Source organism: Salvelinus namaycush, unplaced genomic scaffold (genome assembly GCF_016432855.1).
Source record: "Salvelinus namaycush isolate Seneca unplaced genomic scaffold, SaNama_1.0 Scaffold1167, whole genome shotgun sequence".
Lineage (NCBI taxonomy): Eukaryota > Metazoa > Chordata > Actinopteri > Salmoniformes > Salmonidae > Salvelinus > Salvelinus namaycush.
In genome coordinates this window covers 62,259-79,750 of record NW_024057861.1, presented here as the reverse complement: position 1 = coordinate 79,750, position 17,492 = coordinate 62,259, and the positions used below count along the sequence as shown (strand labels likewise).

General features: G+C 41.0%; 1 protein-coding gene across 1 annotated transcript in view; it reads left to right on the top strand.

Moving 5' to 3' along the window:
* Positions 1 to 3,125: 3,125 nt before the first annotated feature.
* The window catches only part of LOC120035953 (metabotropic glutamate receptor 5-like), a gene marked incomplete at its 5' end in the record, with an annotated part of 57,496 nt that continues 43,129 nt past the window's right edge, over positions 3,126 to 17,492 (top strand). The window contains one exon of the mRNA XM_038982438.1: positions 3,126 to 3,252. Coding sequence (XP_038838366.1) covers positions 3,126 to 3,252 — 127 coding nt within the window. The remainder of the gene's footprint in view (positions 3,253 to 17,492) is intronic.

The window sequence follows — 17,492 nt, the reverse complement described above, 5'->3', positions numbered from 1 at the left end:
ACTGGATTCTAATCCACTCATTACTCTGACAGTTCTCTACTGGATTCTAATCCACTCATTACTCGGACAGTTCTCTACTGGATTCTAATCCACTCATTACTCTGACAGTTCTCTACTGGACTCTAATCCACTCATTACTCTGTTTGACAGTTCTCTACTGGATTCTAATCCACTCATTACTCTGACAGTTCTCTACTGGATTCTAATCCACTCATTACTCTGTTTGACAGTTCTCTACTGGATTCTAATCCACTCATTACTCTGTTTGACAGTTCTCTACTGGATTCTAATCCACTCATTACTATGACAGTTCTCTACTGGATTCTAATCCACTCATTACACTGAAAGTTCTCTACTGGATTCTAATCCACTCATTACTCTGTTTGACAGTTCTCTACTGGATTCTAATCCACACATTACTCTGTTTGACAGTTCTCTACTGGATTCTAATCTACTCATTACTCTGACAATTCTCTACTGGATTCTAATCCACTCATTACTCTGACAGTTCTCTACTGGATTCTAATCCACTCATTACTCTGACAGTTCTCTACTGGATTCTAATCCACTCATTACTCTGACAGTTCTCTACTGGATTCTAATCCACTCATTACTCGGACAGTTCTCTACTGGATTCTAATCCAGTCATTACTCTGACAGTTCTCTACTGGATTCTAATCCACTCATTACTCTGACAGTTCTCTACTGGATTCTAATCCACTCATTACTCGGACAGTTCTCTACTGGATTCTAATCAACTCATTACTCTGACAGTTCTCTACTGGATTCTAATCCACTCATTACTCTGACAGTTCTCTACTGGATTCTAATCAACTCATTACTCTGACAGTTCTCTACTGGATTCTAATCCACTCATTACTCTGACAGTTCTCTACTGGATTCTAATCAACTCATTACTCTGACAGTTCTCTACTGGATTCTAATCCACTCATTACTCTGTTTGACAGTTCTCTATTGGATTCTAATCCACTCATTACTCTGTTTGACAGTTCTCTACTGGATTCTAATCCACTCATTACTCTGAAAGTTCTCTACTGGATTCTAATCCACTCATTACTCTGACAGTTCTCTACTGGATTCTAATCCACTCATTACTCTGTTTGACAGTTCTCTACTGGATTCTAATCCACTCATTACTCTGACAGATCTCTACTGGATTCTAATCCACTCATTACTCTGTTTGACAGTTCTCTACTGGATTCTAATCCACACATTACTCTGTTTGACAGTTCTCTACTGGATTCTAATCCACTCATTACTATGACAGTTCTCTACTGGATTCTAATCCACTCATTACACTGAAAGTTCTCTACTGGATTCTAATCCACTCATTACTCTGTTTGACAGTTCTCTACTGGATTCTAATCCACACATTACTCTGTTTGACAGTTCTCTACTGGATTCTAATCTACTCATTACTCTGACAATTCTCTACTGGATTCTAATCCACTCATTACTCTGACAGTTCTCTACTGGATTCTAATCCACTCATTACTCTGACAGTTCTCTACTGGATTCTAATCCACTCATTACTCTGACAGTTCTCTACTGGATTCTAATCCACTCATTACTCGGACAGTTCTCTACTGGATTCTAATCCAGTCATTACTCTGACAGTTCTCTACTGGATTCTAATCCACTCATTACTCGGACAGTTCTCTACTGGATTCTAATCAACTCATTACTCTGACAGTTCTCTACTGGATTCTAATCCACTCATTACTCTGACAGTTCTCTACTGGATTCTAATCAACTCATTACTCTGACAGTTCTCTACTGGATTCTAATCCACTCATTACTCTGACAGTTCTCTACTGGATTCTAATCAACTCATTACTCTGACAGTTCTCTACTGGATTCTACTCCACTCATTACTCTGTTTGACAGTTCTCTACTGGATTCTAATCCACTCATTACTCTGTTTGACAGTTCTCTATTGGATTCTAATCCACTCATTACTCTGTTTGACAGTTCTCTACTGGATTCTAATCCACTCATTACTCTGAAAGTTCTCTACTGGATTCTAATCCACTCATTACTCTGACAGTTCTCTACTGGATTCTAATCCACTCATTACTCTGACAGTTCTCTACTGGATTCTAATCCACTCATTACTCTGACAGTTCTCTACTGGATTCTAATCCACTCATTACTCTGTTTGACAGTTCTCTACTGGATTCTAATCCACTCATTACTCTGACAGATCTCTACTGGATTCTAATCCACTCATTACTCTGTTTGACAGTTCTCTACTGGATTCTAATCCACTCATTACTCTGTTTGACAGATCTCTACTGGATTCTAATCTACTCATTACTCTGACAATTCTCTACTGGATTCTAATCCACTCATTACTCTGTTTGACAGATCTCTACTGGATTCTAATCTACTCATTACTCTGACAATTCTCTACTGGATTCTAATCCACTCATTACTCTGACAGTTCTCTACTGGATTCTAATCCACTCATTACTCTGACAGTTCTCTACTGGATTCTAATCCACTCATTACTCTGACAGTTCTCTACAGGATTCTAATCCACTCATTACTCTGTTTGACAGTTCTCTACTGGATTCTAATCCACTCATTACTCGGACAGTTCTCTACTGGATTCTAATCCACTCATTACTCTGTTTGACAGTTCTCTACTGGATTCTAATCCAGTCATTACTCTGACAATTCTCTACTGGATTCTAATCCAGTCATTACTCTGACAGTTCTCTACTGGATTCTAATCCACTCATTACTCTGACAGTTCTCTACTGGATTCTAATCCACTCATTACTCTGACAGTTCTCTACTGGATTCTAATCCACTCATTACTCTGACAATTCTCTACTGGATTCTAATCCACTCATTACTCTGTTTGACAGTTCTCTACTGGATTCTAATCTACTCATTACTCTGACAGTTCTCTACTTGATTCTTATCCACTCATTACTCTGTTTGACAGTTCTCTATTGGATTCTAATCTACTCATTACTCTGACAGTTCTCTACTGGATTCTTATCCACTCATTACTCTGTTTGACAGTTCTCTATTTTTTCTGCTTTTAGTTTTTTTTTACACATCCTGATTCATCTCTCCTCTCTACCTGCCACCAGGTGATCCGTAAAGGAGAGGTCAGCTGCTGTTGGACCTGTACTCCCTGTAAAGACAATGAGTTTGTGTTTGATGAATACACCTGCCGCGCCTGTGACCTGGGGGCCTGGCCTACCGACGACTTGACAGGTACACACACACACACACACACACACACACACACACACACACACACACACACACACACACACACACACACACACACACCTGCCGGGCCTGTGACCTGGGGGCCTACTGACGACATGACAGGTACGACATCCAATCAAACAGCTGAACTGTCTAGTTTAAAGGTCCCAATGCAAATGTTTTTTATCTCAATATCAAAACAAATATGGGTAATAATGTCGTCACCTTACTGGGATTCTTTTACATTAAAATGATGAAAAACAGCTAGGACTGTCTGGGAGTGTTCTGAGTGGGGAGGGGAAAACTGAGAGCAAACTGTTATTGGCTGAGAGGTTTGGAGCTCTCTTTCTTATTGGTCTATTAACTAATCACCAGGCAGGCCAAAACTCCACCCCACCGAAACAGGCTGACATTTCAGACAGTCTTTTCAAACAGCTCGTACACTTAAAGGCCCTTATCATCGTTTTCACAGAATCTCACAGTATTATTCCATCCTCATTGTGTGGAAACTGGCCACTGGGCCTTTAAAGGAGACTTTTCTATTTTACATCCAGATCTTTATTTTTGATTTAAATGGCATGTTATAGAAGGGTCCAGATAATATTTTTGTGATTTTACATATTTTAGCGAATTGTTTTTCTTATTTCAAATTTTTTTTTACCCCTTTTTTTCTTCTCAATTTTCGTGGTATCCAATTGGTAGTTACAGTCTTGTCTCATCGCTGCAACTCCCATACGGACTCGGGGAGAGGCAAAGGTCAAGAGCCGTGCGTCCTCCGAAACACAACCCAAGCCACACTGCTTCTTAACACAATGCCCGCATAACCCGGAAGACAGCCACACCAATGTGTCGGAGGAAACACCGTATACCTGGCGACCGTGTCAGCGTGCATTGCGCCCGGCCCGCCACAGGAGTCGCTAGAGCGCGATGGGACAAGGACATCCCTGCCGGCCAAACCCTCCCCTAACCCGGACGACACTGGGCCAATTGTGCGCCGCCCCATGGTCTTCCCGTCGCGTCCGGCTGCGATGCAGTGCCTTAGACCACTGCACCACTCGGGAAGCTGTTTTAGAGAAACTTACCCCAAACAGTAAATCACTTCCTCATCCTCGTTGTGTAGTATAGGGCCCCAAAAAACATGATCAACAACTCCAAAAACACCCAAATACATCCTTTTAGATACAGTCTCCCTCCTCTCTCTGTCTCTCTCTCTCTCTCTCTCTCTCTCTCTCTCTCTCTCTCTCTCTCTCTCTCTCTCTGTCTCTCTCTCTGTCTCTGTCTCTGTCTCTGTCTCTGTCTCTGTCTCTCTCTGTCTCTCTCTCTGTCTCTCTCTCTGTCTCTCTCTCTGTCTCTCTCTCTGTCTCTCTGTCTCTCTCTCTCTCTCTGTCTCTCTCTCTCTCTCCCCTCCTCTCTCTGTCTCTCTCTCTCCCCCCTCCTCTCTCTCTCTCTGTCTCTCTCTCTCTCTGTCTCTCTGTCTCTCTCTCTCTCTCTGTCTCTCTCTCTCTGTCTCTCTTTCTCCCCCCTCCTCTCTCTCTCTCTCTCTCTCCCCCCCTCCTCTCTCTCTCTCTCTCTCTCTCTCTCTGTCTCTCTCTCTCCCCCCTCCTCTCTCTCTCTCTGTCTCTCTCTCTCTCTCTGTCTCTCTCTCGCTCTCTCTCTCTCTGTCTCTCTCTCTCCCCCCTCCTCTCTCTCTCTCTCTCTCTCTCCCCCCTCCTCTCTCTCTCTCTCTCTCTCTCTCTCTCTGTCTCTCTCTCTCTCTGTCTCTCTCTCTCCCCCCTCCTCTCTCTCTCTCTCTCTCTCTCTCTGTTTCTCTCTCTCCCCCCTCCTCTCTCTGTCTCTCTCTCTCTGTCTCTCTTTCTCCCCCCTCCTCTCTCTCTCTCTCTCTCTCTCTCTCTGTCTCTCTCTCTCCCCCCTCCTCTCTCTCTCTCTCTCTCCCCCCTCCTCTCTCTCTCTCTCCCCCCTCCTCTCTTTCTCTCTCTCTCCCCCCTCCTCTCTTTCTCTCTCTCTCTCTCTGTCTCTCTCTCTCTCTCCCCCCTCCTCTCTCTCTCTCTGTCTCTCTCTCTCCCCCCTCCTCTCTGTCTCTCTCTCTCCCCTCCTCTCTCTCTCTCTCTCTCTCTCTCTCTCTCTCTCTCTCTCTCTCTCTCTCTCTCTCCCCCCTCCTCTCTCTCTCTCCCCCCTCCTCTCTCTCTCTCTCTCTCTCCCCCCTCCTCTCTCTCTCTCTCTCTCTCCCCCCTCCTCTCTCTCTCTCTCTCTCTCTCTCTCTCTCTCTCTCTCTCTCTCTCTCCCCCCTCCTCTCTCTCTCTCCCCCCTCCTCTCTCTCTCTCTCCCCCCTCCTCTCTCTCCCCTCCTCTCTCTCTCTCTCCCCCCTCCTCTCTCTCTCTCTCCCCCCTCCTCTCTCTCTCTCCCCCCTCCTTTTAGATACAGTAGTATCTCTCAGTATGGTGATGCAGGTCTTTAGATGTTTTACACACGATTATGTGTCCTTACGAACTTTAACCGCAACGTCAGTGCAGAAGAGATACAGTCAGTCTCTCCTCAACTCTGGCACGAATGGTATTTATATTAGCCCTCTGATTACAATGAAGAGCAAATATGTGCCACTCTATTCTGGGCCAGCTGCAGTTTAACTAGGTCTTCCCAGAAGCAGCACTTAACCACACAACTGGACAAAAAAAACAAGATGAGACATATACAGTGGGGAGAACAAGTATTTGATACACGTCCGATTTTGCTGGTTTTCCTACTTACAAAGCATGTAGAGGTCTGTAATTTTTATCATAGGTACACTTCAACTGTGAGAGACGGAATCTAAAACAAAAATCCAGAAAATCACATTGTATGATTTTTAAGTAATTCATTTGCATTTTATTGCATGACATAAGTATTTGATCACCTACCAACCAGTAAGAATTCCGGCTCTCACAGACCTGTTAGTTTTTCTTTAAGAAGCCCTCCTGTTCTCCACTCATTACCTGTATTAACTGCACCTGTTTGAACTCGTTACCTGTATAAAAGACACCTGTCCACACACTCAATCAAACAGACTCCAACCTCTCCACAATGGCCAAGACCAGAGAACTGTGTAAGGACATCAGGGGTAAACAAGTCTCAAGTCACAAGGTCAGAGTCTCCAGTCGAGTCACAAGTAGAACGTGTCGAGTTTCGAGTCAAGTCCAAGTTGTGCGATCTAAGAGAACGTTTTTTCAAGTCAAGTAAAACAAATCTATACAATGCAATGACTTGTTCAACTACAAATTGAGATCTTGGTTCTGTCTTAGGATCTAAACTCTGTGTATGTAAACTTAGCAAAAAAAGAAACGCCCTCTCTGTCAACTGTCTTTATTTTCAACAAACTTAACATGTGTAAATGTTTGTATGAACATAACAAGATTCAACAACTGAGACATAAACTGAACAAGTTCCACAGACATGTGACTCACAGAAATTGAATAATGTGTCCCTGAACAAAGGGGGGGTCAAAATCAAAAGTAACAGTCAGTATCTGGTGTGGCCACCAGCTGCATTAAGTACTGCAGTGCATCTCCTCCTCACAGACTGCACCAGATTAGCCAGTTCTTGCTGTGAGATGTTACCCCACTCTTCCACCAAGGCACCTGCAAGTTCCTGGACATTTCTGGGGGGAATGGCCCTAGCCCTCACCCTCCGATACAAAAGGTCCCAGACGTGCTCAATGGGATTGAGATCCGGGCTCTTCGCTGGCCATGGCAGAACACTGACATTCCTGTCTTGCAGGAAATCACGCACAGAACGAGCAGTATGGCTGGTGGCATTGTCATGCTGGAGGGTCATGTCAGGATGAGCCTGCAGGAAGGGTACCACATGAGGAGGATGTCTTCCCTGTAACGCACAGCGTTGAGATTACCTGCAATGACAACAAGCTCAGTCCGATGATGCTGTGACACACCGCCCCAGACCATGACGGACCCTCCACCTCCAAATCGATCCCGCTCCAGAGTACAGGCCTCGGTGTAATGTTCATTCCTTCGACGATAGACGCGAATCCGACCATCACCCCTTGTGAGACAAAACCGCGATTCGTCAGTGAAGAGCACTTTTTTGCCAGTCCTGTCTGGTCCAGCGATGGTGGGTTTGTGCCCACAGGCGACGTTGTTGCTGGTGATGTCTGGTGAGGACCTGCCTTACAGCAGGCCTACAAGCCCTCAGTCCAGCCTCTCTCAGCCTATTACGAACAGTCTGAGCACTGATGGAGGGATTGTGCGTTCCTGGTGTAACTTGGGCAGTTGTTGTTGCCATCCTGTACCTGTCCCGCAGGTGTGATGTTATCACACGTGGTCTGCCACTGCAAGGACGATCAGCTGTCCGTCCTGTCTCCCTGTAGCGCTTTCTTAGGCGTCTCACAGTACGGACATAGCAATTTATTGCCCTGGCCACATCTGCAGTCCTCATGCCTCCTTGCAGCATGCCTAAGGCATGTTCACGTAGATGAGCAGGGACCCTGGGCATCTTTCTTTTGGTGTTTTTCAGAGTCAGTAGAAAGGCCTCTTTAGTGTCCTAAGTTTTCATAACTGTGACTTTAATTGCCTACCGTCTGTAAGCTGTTAGCGTCTTAACGACCGCTCCACAGGTGCATGTTAATTAAGTGTTTATGGTTCATTGAACAAGCATGGGAAACAGTGTTTAAACCCTTTATAATGAAGATCTGTAAAGTTTCTTGGATTTTTACGAATTATCTTTGAAAGACAAGGTCCTGAAAAAGGGACTTTTTTTGTTGTTGCTCAGTTTATCTTAGAACGTCAGATAGAACTGAAGACAGAACGTCAGATAGAACGTCAGATAGAACCTAAGACAGAACGTCAGATAGATCCTAAAATAGGTTCTATCTGACGTTCTATCTGACGTTCTATCTGACGTTCTATCTGACGTTCTGTCTGACGTTCTGTCTGACGTTCTGTCTGACGTTCTGTCTGACGTTCTGTCTCAGGTTCTGTCTCAGGTTCTGTCTCAGGTTCTGTCTCAGGTTCTGTCTCAGGTTCTGTCTTGGTTTTTGTCTTGGTTTTTGTCTTAGGTTCTATCTTAGAACGTCAAATAGAACCTAAGATAGAATATCACATAGAACGTCAGATAGAACCTAAGATAGTACCTAAGAAAGAACATCAGATAGAACATCAGAGAGAACATCAGAGAGAACCTATCTGATGTTCTTTCTTAGGTTCTATCTGACGTTCTAAGGTATAATGTCAAATAGAACATCCGATATAACCTATCTTACGTTCTATCTTACGTTTTATCTTACGTTCTATCTGACGTTCTATGACAGAACCTAAGTAGAACATCATACGTTCTATCTGACGTTATATCTTAGGTTTTATCTGACATTCTATCTGACATTCTATCTGGCGTTCTATCTGATGTTATATCTTAGGTTTTATCTGACATTCTATCTGACATTCTATCTGGCGTTCTATCTGATGTTATATCTCAGTGTCACGATCGTTATATGGTGGAAGAGAGGAGGACCAAGGCGTAGCGTGAGAACAATACATCTTCTTTTTATTGAAGACGAAAACGAAGAACACTTAAACAAACTAATCAAAACAATAAACGAATGAACGTGACGCTATAAACAAATAGTGCAGTTCTGTCTTGGGTTCTGTCTTGGGCTCTGTCTTGGGTTCTGTCTTGGGTTCTGTCTTGGGTTCTGTCTTGGGTTCTGTCTTGGGTTCTGTCTTGGGTTCTGTCTTGGGTTTTATCTGAAGTTTTGTCTGACTTTCCAGCTGATGATCTATCTTAGGTCCTATCTGACGTTCTATCTGACATTAAAATGTGTTAGTCACATATAATAGGTCTTTAGATGGTTCTTCGTCCGTGAAGTGTAAAATGTAAGTGAAAACAAATGATCAACTAGAAAGTTCTGCATAAACCCAGTTGAACTTGGTGCTATAAGATTCTTTTATAATTTATATTTATTATATTTATAATATATATTTATATATTATATATTATATTTATTTTGTAATCCAATAATACGCCTGAACAAATAGAGACAGACCAATTAGAGCACGTCTTTGTCATCACCCTCTAGGTATGGTCTAGGCTAGTCGAGTCAGCAGTAATGGCACGCAAGCAACAAAACAACACTGTCAGAAATCTTAAAGTAAATGATGATGTTCAGTGATGAATTCGTCTGATAATCATAATATAATAAATGATAATACCTTTTTTTATGTCCAGTGCCTTCGGAAAGTATTCAGACCCCTTGACTTTTTCCACATTTTGTTACTTTACAGCCTTATTCTAAAATTGATTAAATAAATAAAAATCCACAGCATTCTACACACAATACCCCATGATGACAAAGCAAAAACAGGTTTTTAGAAATGTTTGCAAATGTATTAAAAATCAAAACAGAAATACCTCATTTACATATGCTATGCGACTTGAAATTGAGCTGAGATGCATCCTGACATGATTTGGAAATACACACACCTGTCTATATAAGGTCAGTGCATACAGTTGACAATGCATGTCAGATTAAAAACCAAGCCATGAGGTTGAAGGAAATGTCCGTAGAGCTCAGAGACAAGATCATGTCAAGACACAGATCTGGGGAAGAGTACCAAAAAATGTCTGCAGCATTGAAGGTCCCCAAGAACACAGTGGCCTCCATCATTCTTAAATGGAATAAGTTCAGAACCACCAAGACTCTTCCTAAAGCTGTCCGTCTGGCCAAACTGAGCAATCGGGGGAGAAGGGCCTTGGTCAGAGAGGTGACCAAGAACCCAATGGTCACTCTGACAGAGCTCTAGAGTTCCTCTGTGGAGATGGGAGAGCCTTCTAGAAGGATAACCATCTCTGCAGCACTCCATCAATCAGGCCTTTATGGTAGAGTGGCCAGATGGAAGTCACTCCTCAGTAAAAGGAACATGACAGCCCGCTTGGAGTTTGCCAAAAGGCAACTAAAGACTCGCAGACCATGACAAACAAGATTCTCTGGTCTGATGAAACCAAGATTGATCTCTTTGGCCTGAACGCCAAGCGTTACGCCTGGAGGAAACCTGGCACCATCCCTATGGTGAAGCATGGTGGCGGCACCATCCCTACGGTGAAGCATGGTGGTGGCAGCATCATGCTGTGGGGATGTTTTCCAGCTGCAGGGACTGGGAGACTAGTCAGGATTGAGGGAAGATGAACGGAGCAAAGTACAGAGAGATCCTTGATGAAAACCTGCTGACTGCGGTGAAGGTTCACCTTCCAACAGGACAACGACCCTAAGCACACAGCCAAGCCAACGCAGGAGTGGCTTCAGGACAAGTCTCTGAATGTCCTTGAGTGGCCCAGCCAGAGCCCGGACTTGAACCCGGTCGAACATCTCTGGAGAGACCTGAAAATAGCTGTGCAGCGATGCTCCCCATCCAACCTGACAGAGCTTGAGAGGATCTGCAGAGAAGAATGGGAGAAACTCCCCAAATACAGATGTTCTAGCCAAGCGTGTAGCGTCATACCCAAGAAGACTTGATGCTGTAATCGCTGCCAAAGGTGCTTCAACAAAGTACTGAGTAAAGGGTTGAAATACTTATGTAAATGTGATATTTCAGTTTGAAATATTTTATAAATTAGCAAAAATGTCTAAAAACCTATTTTTGCTTTTTCAGTATGGGGTATTGTGTGTAGATTGATGGGGGGGGGGGGGGGACTATTTAAGCAATTTTAGAATAAGGCTGAAATGTAACAAAATATGGAAAAAGTCAAGGGGTCTGAATATTTTATGAAGGCACTGTATTTGATGATGTTTTCTGACTATTTTGATAAAATAGTGTTATTCTATCATTTATGTATTCAAATAGCTACAGTCTTCTTAAAATGGAACATGTCTAGGGCCTCCCGAGTGGTGCAGCGGTCTAAGGCACTGAATCGCAGTGCTGGAGGCGTCACTACAGACATTTGAATTCCATAAAGTGAGTGTGGAAGAGGTGAAAAAATTATTGTCGCCTATGTTATGGCTTTACACCCCCTGCTATATTGTTGATAAAGAGTTACCTATCTAATAGAACACAGAGGGTGTTCTTTAATGGAAGCCTCTCCAACATAATCCAGGTAGAATCAGGAATTCCCCAGGGCAGCTGTCTAGGCCCCTTACTTTTTTCAATCTTTACTATCGACATGCCACTGGCTTTGAGTAAAGCCAGTGTTTATATGTATGCAGATGACTCAACACTACACAAGTCAGCTACTACAGCGACTGAAATGACTGCAACACTCAACAAAGAGCTGCAGTTTGTTTCAGAGTGGGTGGCAAGGAATAAGTAAGTCCTAAATATTTCTAAAACTAAAAGCATTGTATTTGGAACCAATCATTCACTAAACCCTAAACCTCAGCTAAATCTTGTACTAAAAAATTTGGAAATTGAGCAAGTTGAGGTGACTAAACAGCTTGGAGTAACGCTAGATTGTAAACTGTCATGGATAAAACATATTGATTACATTACAGTAGGGGCCTGAGGGCAAACACTTAGTGGGTTGTGAATGTATTGTAATGTTTTAAAAATTGTATAACTGCCTTAATTTTGTCGGACGCCAGGAAGAGTAGCTGCTGCCTTGGCAGGAACTAATGGGGATCCATAATAAACCCCATGAAGAGAAGCTGCTGCCTTGGCAGGAACTAATGGGGATCCATAATAAACCCCATGAAGAGAAGCTGCTGCCTTGGCAGGAACTAATGGGGATCCGTAATAAACCCCAGGAAGAGTAACTGCTGCCTTGGCAGGAACTAATGGGGATCCATAATAAATACAAATACTAATATGATGACTGTGAACAACATAGAAACAGGTTCTGATCATCTTACTATACTTCTTCACCTGAGATTGACCACTGACTGATAATCAATCAGTTCTTTATTCTCCAGGCTCCGCTTTGTCATCAAAATGGACAACATTGCAATGAGTGACATCTGGTCTGTCACCTCTGGTCCGTCACCTCTGGTCCGTCACCTCTGGTCCGTCACCTCTGGTCCATTGTTCACAGGAACTCCCAGTGATGTCATGAATCATGTTTTTAACCTTTCAGTGATACCCATCCCGGATCCGGGAGCATCCTCATCAAAAAAGCTGACTAGCATAGCCTAGCCTAACGGGACAGGGATATCATATAATATAATTTCATGAAATCCCAAGTCCAATACAGCAAATGAAAGATAAACATCTTGTGAATCCAGCCAATATTTCCGATTTTTTAAGTGTTTTACAGCGAAAACACAATATAGAATTATATTAGCTTACCACAATAGCCAAACACACAAACGCATTTATTCACCGCAAAGGTAGCTTTCACAAAACCCACAAATAGAGATAAAATTAATCACTAACCTTGAACAACTTCATCAGATGACAGTCTTATAACATCATGTTATACAATACATTTATGTTTTGTTCGAAAATGTGCATATTTATAGCTACAAATCCTGGTTTTACAGTGCAGCCACCATCACAAATAGCACCAAAGCAGCCAGAATAATTACAGAGAGCAACGTGAAATACATAAATACTCATCATAAAACATTTATGAAAAATACATGGTGTACAGCAAATGAAAGATAAACATCTTGTGAATCCAGCCAATATTTCTGATTTTTTAAGTGTTTTATAACGAAAACACAATATAGAATTATATTAGCTCACTACAATAGCCAAACACATAACGCCATTTACTCCCCGCCAAAATAGCTTTCACAAAACCGACAAAATAGAGATAAAATTAATCACTAACCTTGAACAACTTCATCAGATGACAGTCTTATAACATCATGTTATACAATACATTTATGTTTTGTTCGAAAATGTGCATATTTATAGCTACAAATCGTGGTTATACATTGTGAATACGTAGCAACAATTCACCAGAATGTCCGGAGATATTTTGGACACTCACCTAATCTGACCAAAGAACTCATCATAAACTTTACATAAAAATACTTGTTGTATGGCAAATGAAAGATACACTGGTTCTTAATGCAACCGCTGTGTTAGATTAAAAAAATAGCTTTACTACAACATACAGCATGTATTATTGTGAGACAGCGCTCACCTATTCTCCGCCGAGTTGGAGTCAACATATTACACAGAAATACGAAATAATATCATAAATGTTGTCTTACTTTTGCTGTTCTTCCATCAGAATGTTGTGCAAGGAGTCCTAGGTCTAGAATAAATCGTTGTTTAGTTTTAGAATGTCCATTTCTTCTGTCGAATTAGCAACCTTGGCTAGCCATGTGGCGCGATCATGCCCATCATCTCTTGGCGCTTGGAACGAAAAATTCCAAAATTCCCAATAAACTTCGAATAAACTGGTCAAACTCGGTTGAAAATCCTACTTTATGATGTTCTTCTCATATGTATCCAATAAAATGAGAGCCGGAGATATTCGCCGTGTATACCGAACGCTTTTCAGAAGACAATGTGGAGCTCCTTCGCGCGCCGTTGAAAACAGACAAAATGGCTGACCTGTCACTCCAAAAGCTCTTATTCGGCCTCAGATCAAGCTAGACACCCCATTCAACCTTCCACTGCCTGTTGACATCTAGTGGAAGGCGTATGAAGTGCATACATATCGATAAATAAAAGCCAATTGAATAGGCAAGCCCTGACACAGAGCCTCGTTTTCAGATTTGTCACTTCCTGTATGGAAGTTTGCTGCCAAATGAGTTCTGTTTTACTCACAGATATAATTCAAACAGTTTTAGAAACTTCGGAGTGTTTTCTATCCAATAGTAATAATAATATGCATATTGTATGATCTAGAACAGAGTACGAGGCCGTTTAATTTGGGCACAATTTTTTCCAAAGTGAAAACAGCGCCCCCCTATTCATAAGAAGTTTTTAACCTTCAGCCTGTTTGCTTCTGTCAAAGCCACCAGATCTGCCACCTGGGCTGATGTCCCTGCAGGTATCGTGCCTGTCACTATCAAATTGTCCATTGTAGTAACTGCCAAGCCTGCCTTCCTCTCTCCCCTCTCCACAATGCTTAAACCGTCTGTGTATAAGATAAACTCAAGATTTTTTTCCAGCGGATTACTTTTAGTAAACCCATCAGAGAGCAGATCCAAAACTAACTCACAACAGTCGTGTTCAAGTAATGTGGTATCTGGAGGAAGCATCAGAGTGGATGGATTAGATGGTGTGCCACGTTGTACGATGATGTTAGGAATTGATAATGGTTTGGTCTGCTTCATATCTGTCTTCATCTCCCCCCACCACTCCCGTTGCTCTCATCTTCTTTTTTTTTTTTTTTTTTTTTTTTTTTTAGGGGTGGATCAGCTTAATATTGCGGAAAGAATGTTGCTTCCAATGTAATTGTCTGCATCATTTCCATTCCCCCATATTTTTTGGGGTAAATATATATATCCATACACGTATGCATACATATACACATACCTATATAGACATACATACTTTTTTAAAGAATATGCCTTTATTATTATTCCCCGCGACCCTACCACCAATCCCCCAATTGGAGTAAACTTATAAACACTTCTGCTTTTACCTTCAATTTCTACATCTTATACCTATCTTACAGACACAGTCCACTTTACAATAGTTCTCTCTTATTTGTTCTTAGTCCTTCCTCTATTTCTGTTGTCCATCCAATTTTATTTCCACTTGTAACTGTGCTATTTCACAAAAGCTCCGCACCTATACACATTTCACAGATCCCGTATGCCCTATATTGTTTATCTTGTTATTAGTCCCACCCTTCAGCTCCACCCAACCCCTCCCATCTATCTTCCAACATCATCCATTTCGGATTTCTATTTGCCATACATTTCTCAACTGTGCTGTGATGCTTCACAAAAGACCTGAACCTTCCGATTCTCATAGCTTCTACAGATTGTAAATTAAAAATAAACATCTTTGCCAAAATAATTATTATATTATTGATTGATTGACTATGGCTTTTCAAATCCCCCAGTATTGCTATCTGTAGCGTTAGTTTTAGGCAAATGTTGCAATTCTTCAGCCATTCCTGGACCTGTGACCAAAAACGAGCTACATATGGACAATACCAAAATAAATGATCTAATGACTCTGCCTCCTCACAACAGAATCTGCAGAGCTGGGAAGATTGTATACCCCATATATATAACATTCTATTAGTTGCAAGAATTTTGTACAGTAATTTATATTGAAAAATTCGAAGTTTTGAATCCGGCGTTGTTTTGCGTATCAATTCATAAACCATGTGCCATGGAATGGGTACATCGAAAATATCTTCCCAACTATTTTGCAATTTGTATGGCACAGCTGTTAGTTTTTTGGTCCTTAAATGAAATTGGTATATGTTTTTATTTATCACACTTTTCTTTAACCATTTTTGTTCTTTAATACAGGGCCGACATACAAGTTCCTTACTTTTTTCCCCTTCTACTTGCCTCTTCCATTTTTGTGGTAATGCTGCAATTAATTGGTTGTAATTTTGGGTAGAGCAGACTTTTCCATATGTCTGTGTTAGCTGCATGTGTGACATAACTCCACCAGTCCTATTTATGATATCATTCACAAAAATTATACCTTTTTTAAACATTTCTTCGATAAATACAGTTTTTTTATCAATTATTATATTTGAATTTAACCACAATATTTGTTGTACTATTTGTTCCGTCCTTTCAGGTGGATTAAACTGAAATTGCAACCAACTTTCTAAGGCTTGTTTAAAGAATAAGGATATTTTGGAGATCATTTCCTTTTCAAACAACCGAAAGTGAGCAGGTGTAATCTGAATAAAGGGAAAAAGGCCCTTCTTGAACATAGGATGAGACATTCGTACCAGTTTACTAGAGAACCAGTTTGGATTTAAGTATAACTTTTGTATGACCGATGCCTTTAATGAGAGGTCTAATGCTTTAATATTTAATAATTTCTGCCCTCCGAATTCATATTCGTTATATAAATAGGCCCTTTTAATTTTATCTGGCTTGCCGTTCCAAATAAAATTGAATATTTTTTGTTCATATAATTTAAAAAACAGGTCACTAGGTGTAGGCAAAACCATAAGCAAATAGGTAAACTGTGATATGACTAAAGAGTTAATTAGGGTGATTTTTCCACAAATAGACAGGTATTTTCCTTTCCATGGTAGCAAGATCTTATCTATTTTTGCTAACTTTCTATAAAAATTTATTGGAGTGAGATCATTTCTTTCTTTTGGGATTTTTATACCGAGTATGTCCACATCTCCGTCAGACCATTTAATTGGTAAACTACATGGCAATATAAAATGTGTATTTTTTAGTGATCCAATACGTAATATGGTACATTTATCATAATTTGGTTTTAATCCAGAGAGGATAGCAAAGGTATCTAGATCCTCTATGAGGCCCTGGAGAGACTCTAGTTGTGGTTTTAAAAGAAAACATGAATCATCAGCGTACAATGACACCTTAGTTTTTAAGCCATGGATTTCTAATCCTTTAATATTAATGTTTGATCTAATTTTAACAGCTAACATTTCGATGGCAATAATAAATAGATATGCCGATAGTGGACAACCTTGTTTTACTCCTCTAGATAGTTTAAAACTTTCTGAGATGTAGCCATTATTTACTATTTTACACCTAGGGTTACTATACATAATTTTAACCCATTTTATAAGAGATTCCCCAAAATTGAAATATTCTAGGCATTTATATATAAACTCCAGTCGTACTTTATCAAAAGCCTTTTCAAAATCAGCTATGAAAACCAGGCCTGGTGTCCCCGATATCTCATAGTGTTCTATTGTTTCCAGTACTTGCCTTATATTATCTCCAATGTATCGTCCATGTAAAAAACCTGTCTGATTAGGATGAATAATATCTGACAAAACTTTTTTTATTCTATGCGCCAAGCATTTTGCTAGGATTTTTGCATCACAACACTGAAGTGTAAGAGGTCTCCAATTTTTTAATTGGACTGGATCTTTATATATACCACTTGGGTCCTGTTTCAGTAATAACGATATCAGACCTTCTTGTTGTGTGTCTGATAATCTACCATTTATATAGGAGTGGTTAAAACAAGTTAATAATGGTCCTTTGAGTATATCAAAAAATGTTTTGTATACTTCCACTGGTATGCCATCCAGCCCTGGAGTTTTCCCATCTTTAAAGGCCCCAATTGCAACAAGCAGTTCCTCCTCTGTAATTTGGCCTTCACATGAGTCTTTCTGTTCAGATGTTAATTTTACATTATTAATAGGAAAAAAATCCATACAATTAGTTTCAGTTAGTGGAG